This window comes from Amblyomma maculatum, chromosome 4, assembly GCF_055883805.1.
Source record: "Amblyomma maculatum isolate TAMU_Amacu chromosome 4, ASM5588380v1, whole genome shotgun sequence".
Taxonomy (NCBI): Eukaryota; Metazoa; Arthropoda; class Arachnida; order Ixodida; family Ixodidae; genus Amblyomma; species Amblyomma maculatum.
This window is the reverse complement of record NC_139347.1, coordinates 87,927,263-87,952,428: the sequence shown is the minus strand read 5'-3', so window position 1 is coordinate 87,952,428 and position 25,166 is coordinate 87,927,263. Positions and strand designations below refer to the sequence as shown.

General features: G+C 47.1%; 2 protein-coding genes across 6 annotated transcripts in view; one reads left to right on the top strand and one right to left on the bottom strand.

The window, feature by feature from the left end:
* LOC146191597 (vascular endothelial growth factor receptor 1-like) overlaps positions 1 to 12,982 on the bottom strand; it is an 84,209-nt gene extending 71,227 nt beyond the window's left edge. For 4 of the 5 annotated variants that reach the window (XM_084602117.1, XM_084602118.1, XM_084602114.1 and 1 more), the window contains exon 1: positions 12,780 to 12,982. In XM_084602117.1, coding sequence (XP_084458243.1) covers positions 12,780 to 12,867 — 88 coding nt within the window. In that variant the 5' untranslated portion in view covers positions 12,868 to 12,982. The remainder of the gene's footprint in view (positions 1 to 12,779) is intronic. The other variant, XM_084602116.1, reaches the window with a different exon arrangement.
* A 136-nt stretch (positions 12,983 to 13,118) lies between these two features.
* The window catches only part of LOC146191596 (platelet-derived growth factor receptor alpha-like), a 74,044-nt gene continuing 61,996 nt past the window's right edge, over positions 13,119 to 25,166 (top strand). The window contains exons 1-2 of the mRNA XM_084600351.1: positions 13,119 to 13,253; positions 23,067 to 23,163. Coding sequence (XP_084456477.1) covers positions 23,076 to 23,163 — 88 coding nt within the window. The 5' untranslated portion in view covers positions 13,119 to 13,253; positions 23,067 to 23,075. The remainder of the gene's footprint in view (positions 13,254 to 23,066; positions 23,164 to 25,166) is intronic.

Here is a 25,166-nt window from a genome sequence, read left to right as displayed (position 1 = left end):
CCACTCTCAAGACGTTCGGGACCCACGTATTCCTAGAAAACCAAACGTGCTGCTTTACATAGCCACACATATACAAGCGCACGAAAAAAAAAAAAAAAACCTGATTATCAATTTGGATACATGGTGAGGAACATCTCGGACCGCTTAGAAAGAGCGGCTAAGCGCGTCCGCATTCCCATTTAACTTCCCCTTTTTGTATCTTATTTCAAAATTGTACTGCTGTAAAATCAAGCCCCACCTAAGAAGGCGACTGTTCTTCGATGTCGCAGTTTGCAGCCAAGCCAGGGGACAATGGTCCGTCTCTACGGTGAATTTGGCCCCTCCAAGATAGCACTGCAATTTTTGAATGGCCCATACAATGCAAGCGCACTCTTTCTCTGACGCGCAATAAGCCCTCTCTCTAGAACTCAGTTTTCTGCTCAGGTAGAGCACGGGGTGCTCATTACCGTCGTCATCTCTCTGGCAGAGAACAGCACCTAGCCCTCGATCACTGGCATCACACTGGACCGTGAATTCTCGGCCATAGTCTGGAGCTCGCAATACCGGACGGCTAATCAGCACAGCCTTCAGGTTTACGAAGGAGGCTTCCTTTTGTTCGTCCCAGACTACATTTGTCGGTTCTGTCTTGCGGAGAGCGTCGGTCAGAGGGCTAGCCAAAGCTGAATAGTTAGGGATGTAGTGATTGTAGTACCCAGTCAGACCCAGGAATGCTCGAATTTCCGTCTTCGTGCTCGGCCGCGGGTAGTCTGCTACCGCAGAAATCTTAATCTCGCTGGGTTTCCTGAAACCTTGACCTACATTGTGACCCAAGTAGTCCACGGTCGCCCTTGCCAGGCAACATTTCTCGGCCTTTACGGTTAGTCCAGCTTGACGCAAAAGGCTCAGTACAGCTCTTAGATGTACCATATGGTCCGCCCATGAGTCGGAAAAAACCGCAATGTCATCTAAATTAGGCACCGCGAATGTTTCACACCCATTTAAAACCCTATCCATGAGTCGGGAAAAACAAAATGGAGCATTTTTGAGCCCGAAACTCATCATTGTTGGCTGGTAGCTGCCCGTCGGAGTGACGAAAGCCGCGTATCTGCTGGCGCGTTCAGTGAGCGGTACTAGCCAGTATCCTCGAGTAAGGTCCAGCGTAGTCACATATGCCGCTCTACTGACCTGTTCTACTCTCTCCTCAATATTCGGAATAGGATACACTTGATCCCTGGTGAGAGAATTTAGCTTTCAGTAGTCTACCACAGGCTTAGGGTCTTTACCTGGAGCTACTACTATGATCATAGGCGAAGCATAATCGCTTTCCGAGGGTTTTATTACTCCCAATTCCAGCATGCGAGTTACTTCCCTATCCAGAATTTCTCTTTGCCTTGGAGAAAATCGGTAGCACCTTGATCGCACTGGCACGTCTGAAGTCAGCTCAATATCGTGCTCAGTCAAATCAGTTCTGCCTGGCCTGTCCACGAAGCAGGCCTCAAACTCTGTTATTATCTCGCCCAGATCGGACAGCTGGGATTTCTTTAGTTCTCCTCTCTGCTCCGTCTTTTTGAGAAGCTCCTGAGCGTTGCTTCCTTTTCCGCTGAGGCAAATCAAGTTGTCCCCCATCTCCTCGGGAAGGTTTAACGTTAGATTTACCACGGCTTGCTCCATAGCTAAGTCCTCTCGGGTTCCACTTAAAAGTCTCGTGAGATTACTAGACACTGGCGGCAAGAGGTTACTCTCAAGAACGTCCTCATTCCGCGTCTCATCAAGCTCACTTTCAAGTTGACTTATCTGAGATGCCTCGCTCTCAAACCTTTCTGACCCGCTATTTTCCGCATTTACCACTGTTTTAACTGCCGTTTCCTCCGCTGTGGATTTTTCTGGAATGAGCAGTGTAGCTAGTTCTCGCGCCTTTGAACGTGTTAAGGCTTGCACAACTCTGTCTCCGAAAAGGATGCCCCTCTTTCGCAGCAGCATGTCCGATTTGTTGGAGAACAAATACGGATAGCACTTAGGAAGCTTTCCTGAAACGGCAGCCTCGGTTGTTAATTCGCCGAAAGGGCCCTCGATGACCACGTTCGCGATCGGCAAGCACACACTCTGTTCCTCAACTACCTGTCGGATCCATGCACACTGTCCTGTATAGTCGGAAGGCGATACATACGCCGGATGGACAACATCCATCGTTGCGGCCGAATCGCGCAGTACCTTGCAAGGCTTCCCGTTGACTACTAGGTCATGCAGGTAGGGTTCTAAAAGCTGCATATTTTCATCGCAGTCACTGACATACGAGAAAGCAATCTTTTCTTTCCGGCAGTTGACGGCAATGTGACCCTGCTCATTACACCTAAAGCATGTGAGCGGCTTCCTAGCCTCAAGCTTATTCTTTGTGTTCTGCACGTTGGTCACTTCCCCACTTTTCTCACTGCCGTCCTTTCTAGGGAATTTGCCTGAAGAAACCTTCATTTCTTCGTTTCCAACTCTAGCAAAGTGCCTTTCCTGACGGTTTTTCACACTGAACTTGGGATTGCGGGGCCTATCCACTGCTGGGTTGCTGAATTGTCGGCGCGAAGCATACTCCTCAATAAGTTCGGCAGCTTCAGTTGCCGACTTAATTTCGCCTCGGTCCTGTAACCAATTTCTTTCTTTTTCTGGGAGGCAGTTATAAAACTGCTCCAAAAGAATTCGCTCGACTACTGCGTCCCTATCACTGTAGGAATCAGTGCTCTTTAGCCACTCGCCCAAATTAACTCTTAAATTGTACAGGAATTCAGGGTAACTCTCGTCCCTGGACTTAGTAGCGTTCCGAAAACGTTGTCTGAACGCCTCGGCGCTAAGCCTATACTTTCTCAGAAGGCAAGCTTTGACCTTCTCGTAGTTGTCCGCGTCCTCCTTGCTTAGCCGCGCGACAACCTCCGCTGCCTCGCAGGGCAGAACCGTCAATAATCTCTGAGACCACGTGTCTCGCTGGAAGGACAGTTTTTCGCAAGTTCGCTCAAAGTTAGCCAGATACAGACCGATATCCCCTGATATCACATATGGCTGCATGTACTTTGACATCTTGAAATCTGCCTCCTTGTTGAGACGAGGTACCGCTAGCTGGGGACAATCGCCCGACCTCTTGCTCAACTCTAGTTCTAATTTCCGGAGCTCAATTTCTTGGTCCAGCTTTTTTGCTTCTCTTTCAAGCTTCTCACGTTCGTGCTCCCTTTCCTCTTTTTCCCTCTCAAGTTCACGCTCCCTTTCCTCTTTTTCCCTCTGACGTTCGCGCTCCCTTTCCTCTTTTTCCCTCTGACGTTCGCGCTCCCTTTCCTCTTTTTCCCTCTGACGTTCGCGCTCCCTTTCCTCTTTTTCCCTCTCAAGTTCACGCTCACGCCTCTTTTCCTCTTTTTCCCGCTCTTTCTGCTGTCTGAGCTGCTCCTCCTTTTTTTGGGCGATGAGGTTCCATGCTTCACTGAGCTCCTCATCATCGGCTCCCAAATCTGTGATTGCCTTTATAATCAAAGGTTTTCGTGCCAAACCACTTGTATCAATTCCCAATTCCTCACACAATTGCAACAGTTCCGGTTTCTGCAGCTTTTGTAGGTCCATGATCGCTCCGAGTGTCGGCTACTTCCAAAACAACAGTGCAAACTACCAAACCTAAAGGCGTTTCAACACTTTTTACCAGTTCTAAAATCTAACCCTGTTCTAGAACCTGGTCCACATCAGAAGAAAAGCCAAGCACTCACCCACACATGCGATCGATGTTCCGAGCTGCTTTCTTGTTGGCCGATTGTTGCTCCTGCTTGTTGCTTGAGATGCCACCTCCGATCACAAGATGTTGTGGCTTGTAGATTCTGATCCACCTCGAATCACCAGATGTTGTAGCTTGTAGATCCAGATCCCATCTCCAGTCATCAGATGTTGTGGCTTGTAGATTCAGATCCCAACGCTGGTCACCAGTTGTCGTGACGCTGGGGCTACGTCGACCCGGCCTTCACTTGGTAGCGTGCAGAGACTCGGGGTTGAAGTAGGATTGAATCTTCGAAGTTGGTGAAATATGTACAAGCAGGTTTAATGGCACTTTGAGAAACTTATTTACAAGATTATTTACACGAAAAAGAAGGGTACATCAGCAAAATGGCAAGCGTTAAGAGTTCATAGCGAGAAGCGACTGGATGAGCCGTTTACCCAGGGCTCAGAGCGACATTTCGTGCTCTGCAGCGTCCTTAAAACCCCCTATGTCCAGCCCCTCTCTGAAGATGCTGACCAACCAAATCCAGGGCACGCCCCTCAGGTATCGGCATCCAATCGAACACATCACTGCACTGATGGTCTGAAGCACTGACTGGTCCGGCATTCATTCGTTGGGCGTGATCACTTGTTGGCGGGAAAAGCTTGGGAACGGCGAGGAGAGGAGGTACATTTCTATTCTTCAGCAAAGAAACCACAGGCTGGTTCTGACAAGTGGTTTTACTTCTCAGAAACCCGAGTGCACGTGGCGCCGCATCCGCTCCCAGCATTGTCCGTTTTCGACAATTGCAAATCTTTCCTGCATTCCTGGGAAATCACTTAATGGCTGTATGCGTCATGCTCCTTTCTTGTCCTGCACGTCAGCGGACATGTCACTCTGTCGTCTCCTTTGGAAAGTTGACATTCCTCACTGGACGATAGGGCTTCTCGACTGGAAGGGTGAACAAAAGAAAGAAAGCACTTCCTGCATTTCCCGCAGGGGGACGTGTCTTTGTGTTTTTCCAGACGTTCTCTTGACAGGGTCAATTTGGCACTTGCAGGCCTCCACAAAGCAAAACAGGCTTACAAAACAGGATTCCTGGAAACAGGCTCACTTAGAGCCATTGGACCATCACCACATATCCACAACACTTATCCATGCCCACAGGCGAACAATAGAGCGCGCAAATGCGGATGCTTGGTCGTAACACCAGCGATATATGATTTTGATGTAGCGTAACATTCAATTCAGTTGTAATTAAGTAATTAACGGCAATTAATTAAGATATACAATTCGTTCTATGCAATTGCACAAGGCATGAGATATATCTAGCAATATATGAATAATTTAGTAAACATCAAGTTCAACTTAATCAAAATAAACTAATAAACGGTAGTTAATTAAGATTTAACATCAGCGAATGCAATTATCCTCTACATAAGCTATCCAACCATATAACACGTGTGCCTATTTTACTCAACATAAGGTACACAGCCACTGCAGACACAGCCTGAGTCGCTTTGGGACGTTAAACCCCCCGAACCAACCAACGACCCAACATTCTGTTCATACACATTCCATAGCACACATGAGCCAAGTAATATTGCGCATTAATAAAAAACTACGAAGCTAGCACCCTCGCTTTGTTCCCTGGTTATATATAGCTCTTTTTTGTGCACATCAACGCACGCAGCAATATTTAGGTACCTTAGACGACGATAAATGCCACCTTGCGAATCGCTATCCTTTACCCTACTTAAAAAATTGTATGAGGCAATAACCTCACATTTTCTTACATATTCTCACTCAATTCACGTAAGAAATCACATACAAGTAGCATATGATTGCGTAAGATCTCATAGTTTCTTGTTCATTAACATAAATTAGGGAAGATAGTTTATGATATGTTCACCGTATGAGAGTCTATGTGATTTGATGAGATTGTGGGGGGTTATTGCTCCGCAGAACTTTTCGTTCGTTTTTCAATAGGGCACTGCTGCGGTATCCAGAATTCCCGTACATGGCGGAAACTCACGCGGTTAGTGCAAGGGGGCGCCAGTTCCTGCATAAACTCTATTAAGGGGCGATTCGGCATCCAGCCTGGGATCTGCGAATGCCTATCACTCTCTGCGCAGAGTGGTAACCTTCAGAGTTGGGAGACCACCCGAGGGACTCACAACAGTGATAACTGGCTATTAACTGGTTGTGGATCCATTTATTCAGCGACTATTTGGCTAGTAGAAGCAGTAAGACCTTTTAAGTCCAGGATATCTTACGTGATCTCTAAGATGGCTGTGCAAGTCAACAGCACTGTTATTCGCAACGCACTAAAAACGTCTAGGCGCCGCACATTGAAATCATGAATATCAGGTTATCGAAAGTACAGGGAAGAAAAGTGTATAACCAATCTACGTCAGAGGCAGATGCTGAGATGAGGTAGTGAAAATTGCCGCGATAGACCAGGAGTATATCTGACGCTTGGCAGGGAATCTTGCTGAAAAATACACATTTTTTTTTTTTCTAACACCGTGGCGGCCGTAGGCTGCCTATATCTACAGACATGCTTGGAAGGAGTACGTCGCGCTAGACCGCACCGCCAAACTGGGACACAGGGCGCATGCGTGTGTAAATTAGTCGCAGGAGTCGCCAGAAGGTAGTACACTGCGTTTCAGCGCTTGCCACACGTCCCATCCCGGTGGTCGGCCTCGGCGCCCCGTCCGTCCCGTTACTGCTCGACGATGCTAGCATTGCGCTGAAGCGGAAACGTCTTCGGCGCTGTCCTTTCGGGCGCAAAAACGTGATAATAAAAGGAAAACGGCCGGAAAGAAATTGAACACGGGAGGTAGCAAAAGGAAGTAGTGTTTTTTCAACAAATGTTTTCAAGCATTCTTGCAACACCATGAGCAAGGCTTCACGCAACATATGCTTCTTTTATTTGTTTTAATTCTGTGTGCCTTGGCCTCCAACAGCTTCCGGCGTGCACGCTTCGCGAGTATCACATAGTGTCGAGAGAACTTAAAACGTTCATGGCGAACCATAGTGGATTTGTAAAAGGCAAATACGCGCGTTTTTCTTCATTTACGTCAGGCCAACCAGTCGGACAGCGCTTTTCCCCTCTTCGATGCGCGGTATGCATATAGATGTTTTCTAAGGTTTCCATCGCCACAGCTGGCACCGGGGAAGCACTGGCACACTTTCCGGACTGCTAGCTGTACATTCATCGGGGCTTCGGTAACAAACTCTAAGCGCTGGAAAATTTCACCAAGGTAAGAATCAAACTCGGTCTTATAGGTAAATGCGCACATTGGTCATCTCCATCGCCTGGGAACAATATATGAAAGCAGCTCTGTGTTACATAAATCAGCCCGTCTGCGGGTTGTTTGGCTACAGGTGACGCTTGAGACGATGTGCTTGAATCGACGCGCAGTTTGCAGTACACCGGACGCAAGCCATGGATTATATGCAGCAGCGTAGACTGGCTCTCCGGCCCTTCAAATGCCTCATTTAAAGAGGGGATGTGGGTGGACAACTTGCTCAGAGACAGATTCATACACGTCACCCTCCATGAAGGGCTTGTTCAGGCCTCAGTTTGGACGCCGGTGTGGCACTTTATTGCAGCTATGGCCAAGTGCATTGCCACTCCCAGAGCAATGGCCGAGGGACGCTTAACGCATTATGCATTTTTGAGCAAGAATCTTGAGAGCAGTGGTGGTCTGGAGACTGGTTCTGGGATGGAATCTAATGCAGGTGGAAAACCTCATTCGCGACTTTAACTTCCTGCGCAAATAATCTTTAGCAGTAAGGATTCTTCAATAGCAATGAAACATAAGGGAGGTTTATTGTCTTTTTCAGGAGGGGAGGGGGGGGGGGGGCTATTGTTAGCAATATTCTGGGACTGTAGCATATCCCGACAAATTCAAACGGAGGCATAATTGCTTGTAGCGTGCTTTATTATTTCCCTAGCGTTAGGATACGAATAGACCACGCTACTTTAGTGTCAAGGACGCTACACGCGTGAAAACTCTTCGACATTTACAAGGGCAGTTTTGTTTTGTCAACATTAGCAGCCCTATTTGCACACTCTGCAGCAGAGTGGTGATGCGCAATCGACAAAACTACCGACGTGGCTTGGGATGGCAATGCCAGCGGATTACACGCAAGTGAAATGTGGAGCTTAAAGCCGCAACACATATTTCCATCGAGACCTATAATGTGCAGTCAGAAATGGGAAAAAAACCGCAAACATTGGATCTTACTTGCAGGCATTCAAAGTGGCCCTTCATGTTTTGTAGCCTTGTGTAGCTGTAATGCCATAAATTTCGAATACCTGGCGGGCGTGTACACTTGGTTGCTTCATACGTACTGCTCTGCCAAGAGCTTACAAATGACTGCGTGATGTGGGCGGGAGCGCCTGTAATGCCTGCCTAACGCCTACGGTGCATTACGCAAAAAGCAAACCCCTGCTGCTACCAACTACCCGCGTAGACCTCAGCGATCGACGTCAAAGCTCTACAGGTGAACCAGCCGCAACAAAGATGTTGCTTGCAGTAGCCCATAATCACGTGACCCCGACTGCAGACGCAAGCCAACGGAGTTCGCAGATATACGTAACCTTCAAATGTTGAATCGCTACTGCATTCGGTCATGGGAGAAAGCTCGTAAGCAGATGATCCCGGAGACAGGCAGATGCTTAGAGTTGCCCCGCAGAGCTGAATGACAAGTGCACAAAGCAATATTAGCTAAGGTGAGTGCAGAAAATATTATTGATCAGGCTTCATGGCAAGGAGAGAAACAAGAGGGAATGAGGTGAACATGAGTAGCTGCCCTGACGCAAGAAAGCGAGCGGGAAATATGCACCTAACGTATTAAACAGTACACAGATCATTAGCGTGGGCTTGGAACCTCTCCAGTGCTTGTTTTTCCCTTTGCATAATTAAAGTCGAGGAAACCGGACGCCTTCGCTCCAGCAGAGTCCTTGCTCTAGTGAAAGTTCATTAGACCTCTTCCACCTGACCGACGAGCGGCGAAAATCCGGTTTCATAGTTGTTATTAAAGCAATAAACAAATACTTCTTGTTTGTTTGTTTGTTTTTCTTTCTCGCAAGATGTATTGTCCGTCCGAGAGGTTCTCTACGCCGAAAATGAGCTTGCAATAGAGCTACGGGGTTTTAAGCAAGTAGTCACTTTGTGGTTCTTTTTTTATAAACCACATAAAAGTTCCCGGCATCATCAGAGACTCTCTGGACTCAAACGCGCACACCTCTCAACAAATGTCTCTTCATTCTCCACTTTGTCAGTTTTTCCCCGTCACGAAATGATGAGTTCAAACTATCAGCTATGACATCGTGATGCAATTTCGCGCTGTCAGTTCAATATGCCTAACAACAACGTTACCCCTTGTCAGAAACTAAGAAGCATGGTTGTTCATCCGTTCCTTAGCGAAACATAACTCTCGCCGTTGTCTCCAGCTCAAAAAAAAAAAATACTTTTAAGATTTTCCTGTCGAAATCAAATACATACAAAAGAATAGAGTGAAGTATCTTTTTTTTTTTTTTTTTTGGGGGGGGGGGGGGTCTATACAGGGCCCAAGGGTCGAACCCTGGGGCTTTTCATGGTGGACGTTCCAGTTTCTTTCGTATAATGTATACATTTGTTCTCAAGGATAAGGGGAAATGGTCTTGAAGCCAAAGTGCGTACTTTACGATCGTAAGTACAGTGCAGAGCTCAGAAGTCCCGCCTTGAATCGTTATTTTTTTTTTCTTCCGAGTTTCCTGGGCGATTTTCTGGATCTTGTTATTTTCTGTCCTGTTCGCTCTTCCGGTAAATACGTTTCACGGGTTTCTTGACTTACAGCAGACAAATGTGCTCGAGCCCACGCGATCCCGAACGAACCATCGAATTGAATCTTCTTTGATACCACGGAGTTCATCAAATATTTTATTCCTGCGGGCTTGTCCTAAGCGTACGACTTCATGAACCAAGCTCATGATGATCGCATAGGCTTACTATTTAGCTCATCGCTGGCAGGGGGGTAACTGTATCCTGAAAACAAGCGAATATTTTCCGCATTAAACTAAGCCTTGCCATTCAAGTGGGAATCCCTCATTAGCTTTCACGTCACCCATGTTTGCACCCACGTGTTCTCGTGTCTGCTCTTGTGTTTGGGTGCTGCCAACTGCACCGTACTCGTGGACAGTATGTAACGTTAGGGAGGCACGTCAATAAACTTCATCTGAATGGTCACGTTGAAGAACTACCTGCAGGACTAAAAAAAAAAAAAAAGGCTAGGGATTGAATCAAAGACCGGACAGTCAGATTTACGCGTGACGTCATTTGCGAGCAATCATATAGGAGAGAAACTCGGTGAACATACTTTGTTGTGGTACACGCTGCTGTTTATGTAGAGATCTTCTAACTTCTTATTACAGTTTTCAGTACTTGACATTAACAAAGTGCACCCTCGATTCCGTAGTGGCCTCTCTTTGCCGCAATTCATCTACACCTTATTGCATTATTTATTTTTCCTTCTCTCTCTCTTTCTCTCTCTCTCTTGGTACCGTACTTCCTCGAATGCTTTTTTTCTGGTTTGGGTTCAACGCCCCAAAGCGACTCAGCCTATGAAGTGGTTCTTAAACGCGATCTGCGATCACACAGCACACAGGTGTCTTCCTTTCCGCCTCCATCGAAAAGCTGCCGCCGCGGCCGGGATTCGATCCCGCGTCCTTGGGATCAGCATCGAGCGCCCTAACCAACTACCCTCCAAAAACGGCCCCAACCCCTGACAAGTTGGCAATTGTAACAAGTGAGCATTTGAACTTTGACCTAGTTATAGCTCTTTTTTTCGGTAATATTTCTGTCACAAAACGACATCACATCCATAAGGACTTCATGCGTTTTAATGTAGATTTCTGTCATTCCTTTGAGTTTCGCTTTTGATGCTTATGGACCAATTTCAACAATTTAATTTTACAATTATTTAAATTGAGCGTTCATAATTTTTTTTACATTTATTCTTCCCCGTTACTTTGTAGATGGATTTGCAACATCACCAAAAATCCGAGTGATGTTCCTCTTTCCAAACTGATGCAGAAAAAAAAAAAAAGGTGCTCAGAAGAAGTGCTCATTGAAAGATTAACAAATGAAATTCTATGGTTATCATGATTTGAAATTTCAGAAGTATATAAAAGTAACTTTAAAGACGTGAATAAATGATATCATACACGGCAGTAATTGGTAGCCTTCCCTTGTTGCAGTGCAGAACGCCTGCACAACGGTCGCTACCTGAATAGGGATCCCATATGACCCATTTTTGCCCGGATCACCTATGTTACCTATATAACCCGTATTGCTCGCATTGCCCATAAAGCCTGCATGCCCATAATTGCCTGTATGTTCATATTACCGGCATTCCCATGTTGCACATATGTCATATTGACCATATCACTCGTATTATTCATACCTCTCGTATGACGCATATTACCGGTATTCAATGACACCACAAGTTAGAAATTCATATGGGGTATTTTCAGCAGGGTATTAACACATTGAGAACACATTGCATTTTTCTTTCCTTTTTTTTTCACAGAAGTTTGTTATAGTGTCGTTCTTGCTTTGAAAGCACATAAAGTCCTATGAACATATTTACTAGCATGATTTGCACGACTCTCAAGATAAAAAAAACGAAGCTCGGTGCTCATTACAAGGAAATCTGAGCTGACACACAGTTATAATATTATCTCGTAAAAGCTGCAGTGCAGGCGTGCAGGAAAGATACTTTGACGCCATTCACGCATAAAAACCAACTGTTAAGCAGATTCAACATGCAGCCACGTGCTTACAAACATCAGTATGCATTACGGACATTGTTTATTCAATGCGAAGTGCGGTGTTACACGCCCACTCTTCAACCCTCCACACTGTCCTTTGTCCTTCTTGCAGCGACCGCGTGACACTGCGCATGCGCGTCCAGGGTCGGCACCCGGGCCACAGCGCCACATTACAAGCAGTTCCGTGATAGCAGCGACACACAGAACGAGAATGAGAACGGTGGCATTGCGTTACGTCTCGCAAGGGAGAAGTCGGAGATAGCGTCTGGCGACCCCAGTGGCAGCGAACATGTTCTGGTTGATTTCACACGCGTTTGTAATTACATCCGTGCCGCCGGGAGTTTGTGAAGGACGGCTACTTCGTCATTCCCGCCGTTCTTGCTTGCGCGCTATAGCCCACAAGTGCGTACAAAATTCCTTAGGTAGTTCGCTATACGTGGAGGTGTTGACGGCTAAGAAAATACAGGAACGCCTGCGTAGTAATTCCTCTGCAGAAGGAAAAAAGAAACGGCGTTCAAATTAATAGGTTTTTCCAGTAAGGATATCATATATTCCATACAGCAGTGATGTTAAATGCGCACTGTTGTCATTTTACAAAATCGATACTTAGTACGCTCACTCAACGTTCTCCTCAAAAGAAGACAAGAAGGTATCTCTCTTGCTCGAGCGTGCAAACCACAAAGCGTCATTGTGGAAGGGGTCACAGGTGAGTAAATTATGACGGATAAAATACACCAAACAAGAGAATTTTTTTTACGGCTCTGTTCATGAGATGGCTAGAAAACTGACTTCGTTTCTCCTTCAGCCCCTGTACGGAGCCATTTGTTTTAAAAATATCCACGAGGGTTTAACCAGCACGTTACGGACGGTCTGGCCAACAGCTTGATAAATGTCGATACAGGGGAGGGCGAGGCAGCCATTCACGAATTTAAGAGACAAATGGTCGAATGTATTATGACCAGCGTATGGGAGGAGGATTCTTACGCTGTGCAGCACATCCACAATGTGTGTGTACTATGAAATATCGGAAGACCCCGCAACGTCGTGGGCAGGCCGGGGATTCTGGGGTATTCGTGAAGATGGGGCAGAAGGCTACGATTGGAGCGAAGATGGGTTTCTAGAATAGCTGTCCAGCTGCGATCCTGCTTAGCGGCACTGTTTTGTTGGCTAAGTAATATTTTGAGTGAAAATAAAAAGCGACATTTTGTACAGTTATCTGAAATCTTTGAAAATGAAAAGTACAGTTAAACTACTCACCGACATACACACAACCGAGGAACAAGCCGTAGAGAGCAGCAGATTCCCACCAGAAACGGTGCTCGAACCACGCAGTTCTACGCGCCATATTCGCCGCCTCCACCGACGGCCGGTTGCCCTCGCGTGGCAAGCGGCGGCAGCCACTATCGCAACCACCACCACTACCGTATTTCGGTCGCACAGGCGTTGAAAGCCACCGCAGACACTCCCGCTAGCAGGCATATAGCGGAACTTCCTCCGGATGAGAGGTGAAACGAACGAAAGAAATGAACAGAAGCAAAACGTTCCCCTCTCCTTCACCAACACCAACAATGTCACTACTCGGCGTTCACTGTCAGCGGGCTGTTCTCTTTTGCCGTCACCAAATTTTTCCTGGCTCCTTTCCCAATATGCGTGCGCGTCAGCAGAAGCGATTAATCGGCCCGGGAATCCGATAAGAACCCAGACAGCACACCAACTTTCGAGGACGTCCCGGTAAGTACCTGCCTTCCACATCCTAACAGAGTAATTCACAGGACGTTCCCACGGGCTCCCTTCTCGGACATGTTCGAACCCCCAAATGAGGATCTCCGTGGGATGTTCTATTTACTCTTCATAGGACCATGCTAAATACATTCCAGGGCAGTTGTATGGGATCATGCACCCTGTCGCACGAAAGCGAGTGAACCAGAGCCCCAGAAATGCGCTTTTAATCTCGAAAACAAAAGGCATACTGGTCGCCATTGTAACCAGAAATTGGCGCGGTCCCTTTTACGATACCCAATAGTTCCTAACTTTCAGTTGGAGTTCCCCAGCATTTTACTTTGAACAGGTGCAGCTGATTGATTGTTGTGGTGTTTTAGAGCATGCGAACAGCAAATGCAATCTATAGTTGCATTACCTGATTCGTGAAAACTGGTTTCTTTGAAATATATATAAAAGGACATGCAATATGCTGCATAACATGCAGCCTACCATGCTAACAGGGGTAAGATTTAATATGAACCACAAGTCCGCTAAGAAGGGCATATGTTATAATAGTTAAGCGCGAGGCTCATCTTCGTTGCACCCAAATAGCACGTGGCGCCCACCTTCTCCTAAAACCACGAACCAGGTCTAACTAATCGCTTTATTTTTATTGCTGGCAAAAAAATGAAGGGGCTCAGTTAACAGTATTACATGTGACACAGAATAATTATACTGCAAACAAAAGTAATAACTATTCAAGAGATTAATTTATAACGCTGCTAATATATAGTCCTGTGCCTGCACATACCAGGAGGCCATTGTTGAAGAGTATATTCGCACGGTGGAGTCTTTGTTTTCACTCGGCGCTGATCGCGAGCGTGTACCTCCTCGAGGCGTAGAAACCGAAGTGCCCCGTTGAGGTGGGAACTGCCAGTTTTGTGCTGCTCTGTGCACGTGACTTCTGTGTTTCGAGCTGACTGCTGAACAGACTTCACTGCGTGAAATCTGGTGGAGGTGCTGGGTACAGAATCCATGCTCCGAATACCTCCAACCAGCCGAACCTCCAGCCCTCATGGATCTCGTATACCATCGAGATTACGCCTACCGATTACTGTAGCCGACGGCTGCGAGGTCTTGAGCCCGGATTCGCGCCTCAGCAATTTTCCCGTACTGCGAGACCATCGCCATCTCCTCCAGCAACACCTTCGGCGACAACGCAACGACCCATAATGATGCAGGTCGATACCCAACTTCCAAGCCTTTCCCGGTGACGATCCGGAAGACTGGCTAGATAAATTTGAGCGGGTAGCCCAATACAATCGCTGGGGCGACGACCAGGAACTGCAGCATGTACTTTTTCGCTGGATGGTGCACCTCGCACATGGTTTGAAAATCATGAAACTACTATCAGAACGTGGAGTTCCTTCAAGGACCAGTTCCTGCGAGCTTTCACCACCATTCTTCGCAAAGAACGCGCCGAACTGCTCCTAAAGACGAGAGCTCAGCTTCCTAACGAGAGCGTCCTCGTTTACTTCGGGGACATGACGAGGCTATTCCATTGCGCTGATCCAAACATGTCCAAAGATAAAAAGCTCCGCTATCTCATGAGGGAAATTAATTAGAAACCTATCTTCGTTGGATAAGTGCGATGTCCCCCCAAGATCATCGGCAAATTTGTGTCCGAGGGCACTACCAGTGAGAAGGCGCCAGAGATGCGATCCAAGCACTGCGCTCGGCCGTCCACCCCTACTGTTTCCGCCTTTGCCGACACTTGTAGCACTGGCATGCTTTAAGAGACCATATCGGCCGTCGTACGCCAGGAGCTACAAAAACGACATCAGCACCCCTATAAGTACCCTGATTTTCGCAGATGGTTCGGGAAGAGGTCAACCAGGCACTCACTCCACCCGAGTCACTCTCAACAATACCACTGCAGGACATGACCTACGCCGCAGTCGTTCGTCGTGCCTGTGCACATCCCAGTCAGCACCAAGAAGCCCCTGTATACACTCGTCCAGCACCTTCCGCTCGACCTCCTCAGGTGCGTCCACGCAAAATAGACGTCTGGCGCACTCGCAATCATCGTCCGCTGCGCTTCCACTGTGGCGAGGTTAGTCACCTGCACCGCAATTGCTATTACCGATGAATGGGTCTGTCGCGGTTTAGCGCCGAAGCGCGAAAGCCGCAGCGTGGTGAACCCCTTACTTTTCACGCGTACTTGGCTGAAACATCCGGAATGTCCTTTGACTGCTCCCGGTCGCCTTCACCGCGCCATTAATCCTCGCAGACACGTGCAAATGCCGGCCTGATGCGGGTCCGCTCCCCTAGCCCCCATCGGGAAAACTAGAAGCGGCAATGTTTGGGGGGAAGGTTGCGCATGGGCGAAATTCTCAAGCTCCTCCACCGTTGCTACCGGATGATCTCACCGTTTCACGACGACACGACGCGCCCCACAATTATCCGCTGCCTCGGCGCTCCAGTTCGACGACACGAAATCAGCTAGTGCAACCCGCAGCCGTGACCGGTACCCGCGACGTTCCGGCAACACCACAGCTGTAACCGCCCACCTCAACATTTCAGTGGGCGGAACCGACGTGATAACGCTCTTGGATACCGGCGCCCAATATTCTGTAATGAGTGGGCCATTCGCCGCCACTCCGAAGAAGGTGACTACACCCTGGACAGGCCCGCAAATTAGTACTGCCGGAGGCCCCTTGATCCCGTTGACCGGTACCTGCCCTTCTAGGGTTACAGTGCAAGAAGAAACAAACTCGGCAACCTTCGTCGTTCTTGCCCAGTGTTCCCGCGACGTCATCCTTGCCATGGATTTCTTAGCAGAAAATGGAGCTGTTATCGACCTACAGGCAAAGTCAGTGACCTTATCGACTGAGAACGCAATACACCGCGCTCCAGAGTAACCGACAGCATCGTATATTCTTGATAATCACTCCAATATTCCGCCCCATTCCAGTGTGATGACGTCTGTGGCTGCGAAGACACTCTGAAACTTTGAAGGTGTCGTGGAAAGCAAACAGATCTTACTTTTCGAACGCAGTCTTGCTGTAGCCAGAGAAGTCGTCCGTCTCGAAGACAGCAAAGCAGATATCCTACTCACAAAGTTTGGCGGTGAGCACCAGTATTTAGGCATTGGGACTGTAGTGGCTCACATTTGCGGTATCACGCACGTTCGAAAGGCCTCTGGACTTTTGACGACGCTGTCATTGACAGAGGGGGAGAGGCCAACCACCGATTTACACTTCGCTATTAACCCTGCACTTTCTCAACTGTAGCATCGCCAAGTGAACGAGCTCCTCCGGCGCTATCGGACGACCTTCTCCAAATCTTCACGTGTTGGCAGAACCGATAGCGCCAAGCAGCGCTTTATTGCGCATTATACCGTGCCACCTCTCAGACAGTCACCTTACCGAGTGTTCCCGAGTGAACGCACCGCTATCACCCGCCAAGTGAAAGAGAAGCTTCGCGACGATGTCATCCAGCCCTCGCGGAGTCAATGGGCTGCACCTGTTGTTCTTGTACAGACAAATGATGGTACGCGGAGGTTTTGTGTGGATTACCGCCGACTAAACAAAGTTACTAAGAAAGACGTCTATTCCCTGCCACGCATCGACCATGCTCTGGATTGTCTCTGCTCCGCGAAATATTTCTCTTCAGTGGACCTGAAATCCAGATATTGGCAAATAGAGATAGATGTGAGAGACCGAGAGAAAACTGCGTTTATTACTCCATCCTCCAGGACCCCTGCCCGAAATGCCAGCAGAATGGCTGGCCCGCAGCCCGGTCACTCAAGCCTCGGCCAACGGGACCCTGAACTGAGGGTTCCCCCACTGGCAGAAAAATACAGATACTGTCCGCATTTCGATTCAAGGACAGCATTCTAAACAACGCTTGCCATCATGCTAGCATGTGCTGCGCCCGAAAGCGCAGGAACACGCAATATTTAACAAAAGACTTTTCAAAAACCGGCAGGAAGGAGGCGCAAGATATGTAGCAAAACATACGATGAAATGCCCCGTGTGCGCATCGTTTGGTACCGCGGGAAAAGAAGCTGCAACAAGCAAGACAAAAAGCGCGCGAAAACACATGACGGCGCTCGGCCAATATGGGAGGGTCGAAGGCCGAAACGAAGCGCCGGAGAGCAGGCGGGCGGCAATTTTAACATGTTAGGGCTACATTTAGTTTATTGAAGGGCGTTAAACGGACATCCAGGCTACATTCATTCCACTTCGCTTGCGGCAGTCGCTCCGGAGCTGGCGTCTCCCTCGGCAGGCGATCAAGCTGCAGTCGGCATCGGTCCCCTGACGCAGATAATGAGTGACGCCAGAACGCATTAGGATCGCGACAGATGGGACACACTGTAGCAGCAAGATTCGGGCTGCGTAGGTGTCCCTTGCGTAGCCTGCTCTATACACATACGCAAAGCAGGGAGCTCATAAGCAGCAAACGTGAAATATATATATGCTGGCGCTGACCGTTCGCCCGCCATGTGCATGCAGTGTAGAAATGGACAAAAAAAGAAGCAGAGATAAGACCGTACAGACAGCGGGCAGCGTCGCTTCAGTTCTTCTGCCTAAGTTTGGGTGGTCTATGAAGCGTGCAGGGCTTGTCTCTCAAATTTGGGTACAGTCTCCGGATTCCATGCAGTCGGCTACAGCACGTTGCGCTAGAATACTTATTTCTGAGCTTCAAGCAGACGATTCTAAACTGCTCACCGGGAGATCCTTTTGTGCACCAAAAAGTTCTCACGCTCAATCTTCGTTTATTCTTTCTTTTCTTGTTTTATTTTTGTTAAAGAAGGAGACGAAGGAAGTTTAATCAATAGCTGCTCTTCCGTATAGTTGGGCCTCAGCCGCCGCATTGGATCGCGTCGCGCGCATTTAAATTAAGTAGCAGTAACCTCACCAAATGAATCCTGAACAATAGCACTCAAACTTGTTGCGTTCTGGAGGCCTACAGCGTTTCAACGAGCGGGACCTCCACAACTTTTTAATCGTTTTCTTCGAGCCTTCGTTCCTTCCAAGTCGCAGATGAATAAAGGTATGAAAACCAAGAGCGTCGCTTAATTGATGACGCGGCGTTTCTCGGTGGAAGTTCTTCGACTGGTAATTTATTTTAACAGTCGCCTGCCCCCCTGAGGCAGGCAGGAAGAGCGGCTGGTGTCCCGCCGCCGCCCAGCGATTCTGCCAGCTTCAGACGGCGCCCCAGTGAACCAAACGACAGCCTATAGCCCGTTTCACATGCTGCGACTGCAGCGAAAATTTTCGGTGCAGTCGGTGACGCCGTAGTGCGATTTCGCACAGCGCTTTCACATGCAGCGAACCGGCGTGCGAATTCGGTGAGAGATATCGTCAGGGTTGTTTGATGTTTTGTAGAAAACTCGTACTAAGAACGTGTTTGATTTATATATTCAGATGTATTTTTAGATTCTTAGAGATAACTCATACGTATTTATGAAAATGGGCAGTCTTTCAGCATACAAAAAGCGCGTTGCTGCGCCAAATGAAACCACTCGAACGTGAAAATAGGGGTGTCTCATGGGGGTGCGCGCTGCCCTTTGATACTGGGCGTATCAGCCCGTTTGACACCCGCATTGGATGGACACCCCCATCTTCACCGGCACAGTACGAGCCAAAGGCATGGCGGAAATTTTTATATGATGTGGTTCTTGGGAAAATTGAAGCTGTACCGCCTCTCTGGGACCGAAAACAGCGCAATCTTCTAGGACCTTCAAGTCAAACTCGGATGGCAGAGTTTAATGCCTCTGACTCAAGTGGGAACTTCGTCACTCTAGATGGGGACGATAATCTTCTGTCATGTGACTCTCGAGACAGGCCGTCGCAAGCAGGACGCGGTAATTCACCGGAAGCATATATCACCGAGCGAGGACCTTCCGTGTTGGATGCTGAACCCAAGCATGTGACAAGTCATTCAGAAGGTTTGTCTTGCAGCCACGAGAGCGACACAGTGTCCAATTTACCAGTGGTAACGACGTCAGCCACAATCATCAACCGCAGTCTGCCGTAAGAGTTTAGCGCATTGACGATTCGTTACGTTCATGATTTGCGGCCGTCGGCACTAGTGAGTAGAGCGATGAAACGCAATATTTCCTCAGCAACGGGTCTTTTACTGCAAGCACCAGATGCCGTGCCGGAAAGAACTGGAACAGCTTGTTGTTCTGAGACAACTACTAGAAACTGTGCTTAAGCTTGCACATGAAGGAATGTGTTCTGGCCTTCAAGGGGTAATAAAAACGAATCCGCATACTAGCTGAGTTTTATTGGTCTGGAGTACAGTCGAATATGAGACGGTTTGTGAAGTCGTGCGACATTTGCCAAAAGATGGCACCTCGACACCTCGTTGGCCGAGCTCCCTTAGGTATCATCCCCGTCATTCAAACCCCGTTAACGCCGGTTGCTGTAGACATTGCTAGGCCCCTGTCTCGCACATCCGAGAAAGGCAATTGTTACATATTGACCATGGTGGATTTCTCTACGAGGTACACCGATGCCATCGCCTTGCGTTTTATTGAAGCGAGACAGGTGGCCGATGGACTGTTAGAAATACTTTCTAAAGTCGAGATTCCTCGAGAAATTGTCAGCGATCATAGCCCTTTCTTCATGCCGACAGTGATAAAAGAATTCAGCTGTCTACTCTCTGTACGACAGCTGCCGACGACACCCTATCCCCATATGGCGATCGGCTTGGTGGAACGTTTTAACGGCACACTGAAACGCATGATATAGGCCGCATGTGCCAAGAGCGACCAAAGGGCTGGGATCGGTACTTGGAACCTTTGATGTTTGCCTACAGAGAACTACCGCAAAGCAGCACCGGCTTCGCACCTTTTGAACTTTCATACGGGAGGCTCCTGCGAGGGCCGATGAGTGTGTTGAGAAACTTGTGGACTAACAGCCACCAGGATGAAGAAATCAAATCCACTTACCAGCACATGATGGGGCTTAGACAGTGCTTACAGAACGCGTTCTCGCCAGAGGGTCGTTGAAGAGGGCTAAAGAGCTGCAGATAGCAGAATGTGAAAGGCAGTCAGGAAGCGAAAGCTGGACGTAGGTGACAAAGTTCTTGTTCTTTTGCCAACTGATTCTAACAAACTGACTCTTTCGCGTGGAAAGGACCATTTGAGGTACTGGGCGGGCGCATTGACCTTGACTATGTTGTTTACCTGGGTCATAGAGTCACCCTCTTTCACATTAACGTGTTGAAAAAATATGAGGAATGAGCGAATTTGGTGTCAAAGCTAGTGGCACCTGCCACATGGCTACGGAGGAGGAGGGAAAAGGCTTCAGAGAAAAGGTTCCACATCCCGCAGCAACTGCTGTTCCAACTTCTGTGGCAGCTGCCACGGCTAAGGGGATGATCATGATGAATTGAAAGATGAAGGAACATTCACTGAGGATATTTCATACGTAATGCTGCATGAAACTCAAGATAAGACGGACGTCAGCATATCGGCCGAACTTGCAGGCGAAAAGCGCCAGGAAGCCAGAAGAATATTATGTAGATTCAAAGATATTTTATCGGATCAACCTGGCCAAACGAATTCCCTGCATTTTGAAATCAAGCTTACGACTAATTCTCCTATCCAAGTTCGACAGTTTCCCATACCATTCGCCCTAAAGGAGGCCGTTGAAAAAGTGATAAAGGATATGCTGCGTCTGGGGGTCATTGAACACTCTACGTCACCGTATCACTCGCCCATTGTCGTAGTCAAAAAAGTTGGCACGATTCGTTTCTGCATCGATTTCTGGCGATTAAACAAGATTGTCATTTCCGATTCTGAACCGATTCCTCGTGCGGACACAATGTTTGCCAAGGTGACCCGGTGCAAGTATTTCTCCACGTCTGAGTTCGCAAAGGGGGCTGACAAACACCCCATCACCGTTTACCACACAAGCATCTTAAAATAGTTACAAGCGGAGTGTTTCAAAGATGCATAATTGGCCACTATTATTTAATATTTATATTAAAGATATCATAAACATTTCTCCCCACGCTAAATACATTATCTGTGCTGATGATACAACTTTATTATTCACTTCTTCTATCTGTAAGGAACTTGTGTCTAAATATAACTCAGCATTAGACAAACTCAGTACATTGTGCCAAGTAAATTCATTAATCATCAACACTAACAAAATGAAATCCATTCTATTCCAGCCTAAACATTCCAGGGCTACCATTACAGTTCGCATAAATATCGGAAAATCCCCAATAGAAGTAACAACTTCAGTTAAATGTCTTGGCGTCATATTTGAAAAACACCTGACATGGAATAAACACAACGACATGCTTAGTTCAAAACTCGCCGCCGTTGCTGACGCCCTTACGAGATTACGCTTTTTTCTTCCCGTTTCCATTAAGTTGTTAATCTATAACTCTCTCTTTTTTTCACATCTAAAATATTGCCATCTACTCAGGGGAAATACTACGATGTCAAATATCAATAAACATTCCTCACTGTAAAAAAAAAAAAAAAGCTGTGCGTGCTATTTGCAACTCAGTATATGATGCATACACTGAACCCTTTCTCAAGAAACTTGAAATCTGCCCTATAAAATGTCAACACATATCATTTCTTTTGCTGCGATACCATGCCGAAAAAAGCGAGGAAGCCCCTTTATTGAACATCTTTCATCTATATCCAAAAACACAAAACAGCACGACACTCGTCATACTGTAACACCACACACACGCATGAATTATGGTACTCAGTTACTGTCCTACTCATTACTATCCTAGTTAAGTTCAATTAGAGTCCGATCTCTTCTCTCAGTTTGTGAGTTTGTACAATTAATATTATTAACCATGTAATAAAATGCTTGCTTTAATTTTTATTATGAATCATTAGAAACATTTTTACCGTTGTATAACGTTGCGTAACCATCTTCTATTGTTGCTGTCAACATTTGTTTGCATTACTAGGTATGCAATCTCCGAAAGGGGCAGAGACCCATGTCAAGCCAATTCGCCTTTTTCACCAGGCCGCTCTACGCATGCGCGCCTCTTCCCTGGTTGAAAAACAAACCACCAACCCCAGCTGCGCATGCGCAATTCATGGCCTCCATGATTAGCGTAGCCGTAGCTCATCTTGGAGGCCATGTGCTGGTAATATTCGTGACAGGCGTATGCGATAGATGGTGGTAGCTGTGAAGAATACACACCGTCATTGTGTTGGCGCCAAAGACATTTTCAACCAGTAGCAGACGAATTTTCAACCACTCCCAGAGAGCGCCACATTTTGTGAAAAAGGCGGATTGTTTCTCGGCTTTTTGCCTGTGCCGCCTACAATATGTATGGATGCGAAGTAATTTTGATTTGAATTGATTTGAAGTTGTATTGAATCACGCCGTAATTCAATCATTGCCGCTTTTTTTTTTTTTTTTTCGTTTTCTTGGAACGCGATGGCGGCCAGAACGCTGCAGGAGGAGAAAGCAACAACCGCGCGCGCGCATGTAAACACGCGCTCCAATGCAGCGTGGAGCAGACGACGCGGCCGCGCTCCGCGGAGCTTTTGCCGAAGTCTCCAAGGCGCGGCGCAGCGCCCCTGGCAGAGGTTTTCTCCTCTGTCCGCAGTACAACCGGTCCTGCGTTCTACGGAGGTGCGCCTGCCTCCGCTTTCTCCATACGCGCGGAGTAGGTGACGCGAATTTGCTCTGTCTAGCTGGGATTAATGGCTGCGCTCGAGTCTGTGGATCAGCGGACGGACTAGCGTAACTCGTGTATGCCGCCTGCCAACCGTAGTTTGTTGTTACAACAGCGGTGTGATCAACGGTGACACTTCTTTTGTTTCTGTCGTCGGTGGAGGCGGCGAATATGGAGCGAAGAACTGCGTGGTTCGAGCTGCGATCCTGGTGGCAATGTGCTGCTCTCTACGGCTTGCTCTTCTGTTGGGCGTATGTCGGTGAGTACTTTCGCTATTCTTTTTCATTTCAATAATTTCAGACAACTGTACAAATGCTACATTTTAATTTTCACCCGAAATATTATAACACAAAATAGTGCCGCTAAGCAGGATCGCAGCCAGAAAGCTATTCTGGAAAGTCTAGCGAGGCTCGGAAATTAACGTAATTTTTTTTTTCATACGCAGCTGTAAAGAATGGCTTACTTAGTTTGCACCTATATTGAAACGCAAGAAAAAGTACAAGTGAATTCGATTCCCCCATATTAAACTACAACACATGAAGGTTATCGCGAAATACCAACAAATATCGCGAAATATCATTGCGTATGCCAAGATACACCAAGTACTGTTCCAGCGAATTATGACATTCAACAGCTGTATTAAAACACAAAAACAGGTCATGTTTAAACAATGTCCGACAGTTGCCGACCTTTACTTTAATCGTAACCTCCCCCAAATTATGAGGACCCGAACCCTCGGCCTGCCCATTCTGCAAGGACGTTCGATCTTTAATAACACACACGCATACACCAATTGTGAAGGTGCTGCACAGAATAAGAATCATCCCGACACATCCCGATCATAATACATCCGAGTCTTTATACCTTAAGTTCATCAACGACTGACTAGCACTTTAAAGCCAACCCTGTATCGACATTCACCAAGCTGTTGTCCAGTGCGTCCGTAACCTGCTGGTTGAAACCTGGTGGATATTGTTAAGACACATGGCCCCGGACAGGGGCTAAAAGAGGAATAAAGCCAGTTCTCTAGCCTTCCCTTGTACACAGCCGTAAAAGGAATTCCCCTGTTTGGTAGAATTTAACTGTAATTATGTGCTTACTCTTGACTCCTTCCACACTGATGCCTTCTTCTTCTTCTTCTTCTTCTTCTTCTTCTTCTTCTTCTTCTTCTTCTTCTTCTTCTTCTTCTTCTTCTTCTTCTTCTTCTTCTTCTTCTTCTTCTTCTTCTTCTTCTTCTTCTTCTTCTTCTTCTTCTTTTTCCTGGATATTTCTAGTTTGCACCCTCGAGCAAAGGAGATACTTTGTCTTCTTTTGGGGAGAAGGTTGAATGAGCTTATTAAGTATCGATTTTGTAAAATTACAACTGTGCGCAGTTTCCATCGCTGCTGTATGGAACACGTGATATTTTTACTGGAAGAGCCTATCAATTTCAACACCTTTTCTGTTTTCCTTCTGCACAATAATTGCCATGCAGCGGTTCCTGTATTTTCTTAGCCATGAACATCTCCACATACGGTGTTCTACCGATGAAACACCCCACGCACACGTGGGGTACCACGCGAGCCAAAATCACAGAAATGACAAACTATCCTTTCTTCAAAAAATCTCGGCATCACGAATATAGGTATATAGGTACTGTGGCATGCCATCGTGGTCCCGCCGCAAAAGAAGACGACGGTCTTGGCACGTCTGCCAAGCTAGCGCAGTTTGTGTACAACATTTGGCAGTCCACACTGAACCCTGGCCAATCCCCTTTCGTGGGTATGTGCCAAATATCAAGGAAGAAGAAGAAGAAGAAGAAGAAGAAGAAGAAGAAGAAGAAGAAGAAGAAGAAGAAGAAGAAGAAGAAGAAGAAGAAGAAGAAGAAGAAGAAGAAGAAGAAGAAGAATAAGAAGAAGAGGAAGAAGAAGAAGAAGAAGAAGAAGAAGAAGAAGAAGCTAGCGGAGTTCATTATTCGTGGCAGCATGAATGCCGGCGGTACGCCGTTCCGTTCCCGTCTGGCTCAGCAGGTCTCAAGTACTCGTTGAGCGCCTGTGCTCTTTCTAACTTATTGTCCATAATCGCAGTATCTGCAGAAAGACCAAGAATCGATTTGGCGCGAGATATCGCTAAAACTTGCTTGGTGAAGAAACAAGGAAGTTTTTCAAACGAACAGTGTAGAAATGGTGTTTAGCCTTACTGATAGCGTTCCGCAACGACAGGCGTAGCACGGAAATCTTATCGGCAGTCCGCGAAGAAGGACGTTTTGAGTGTTGCTGTCTC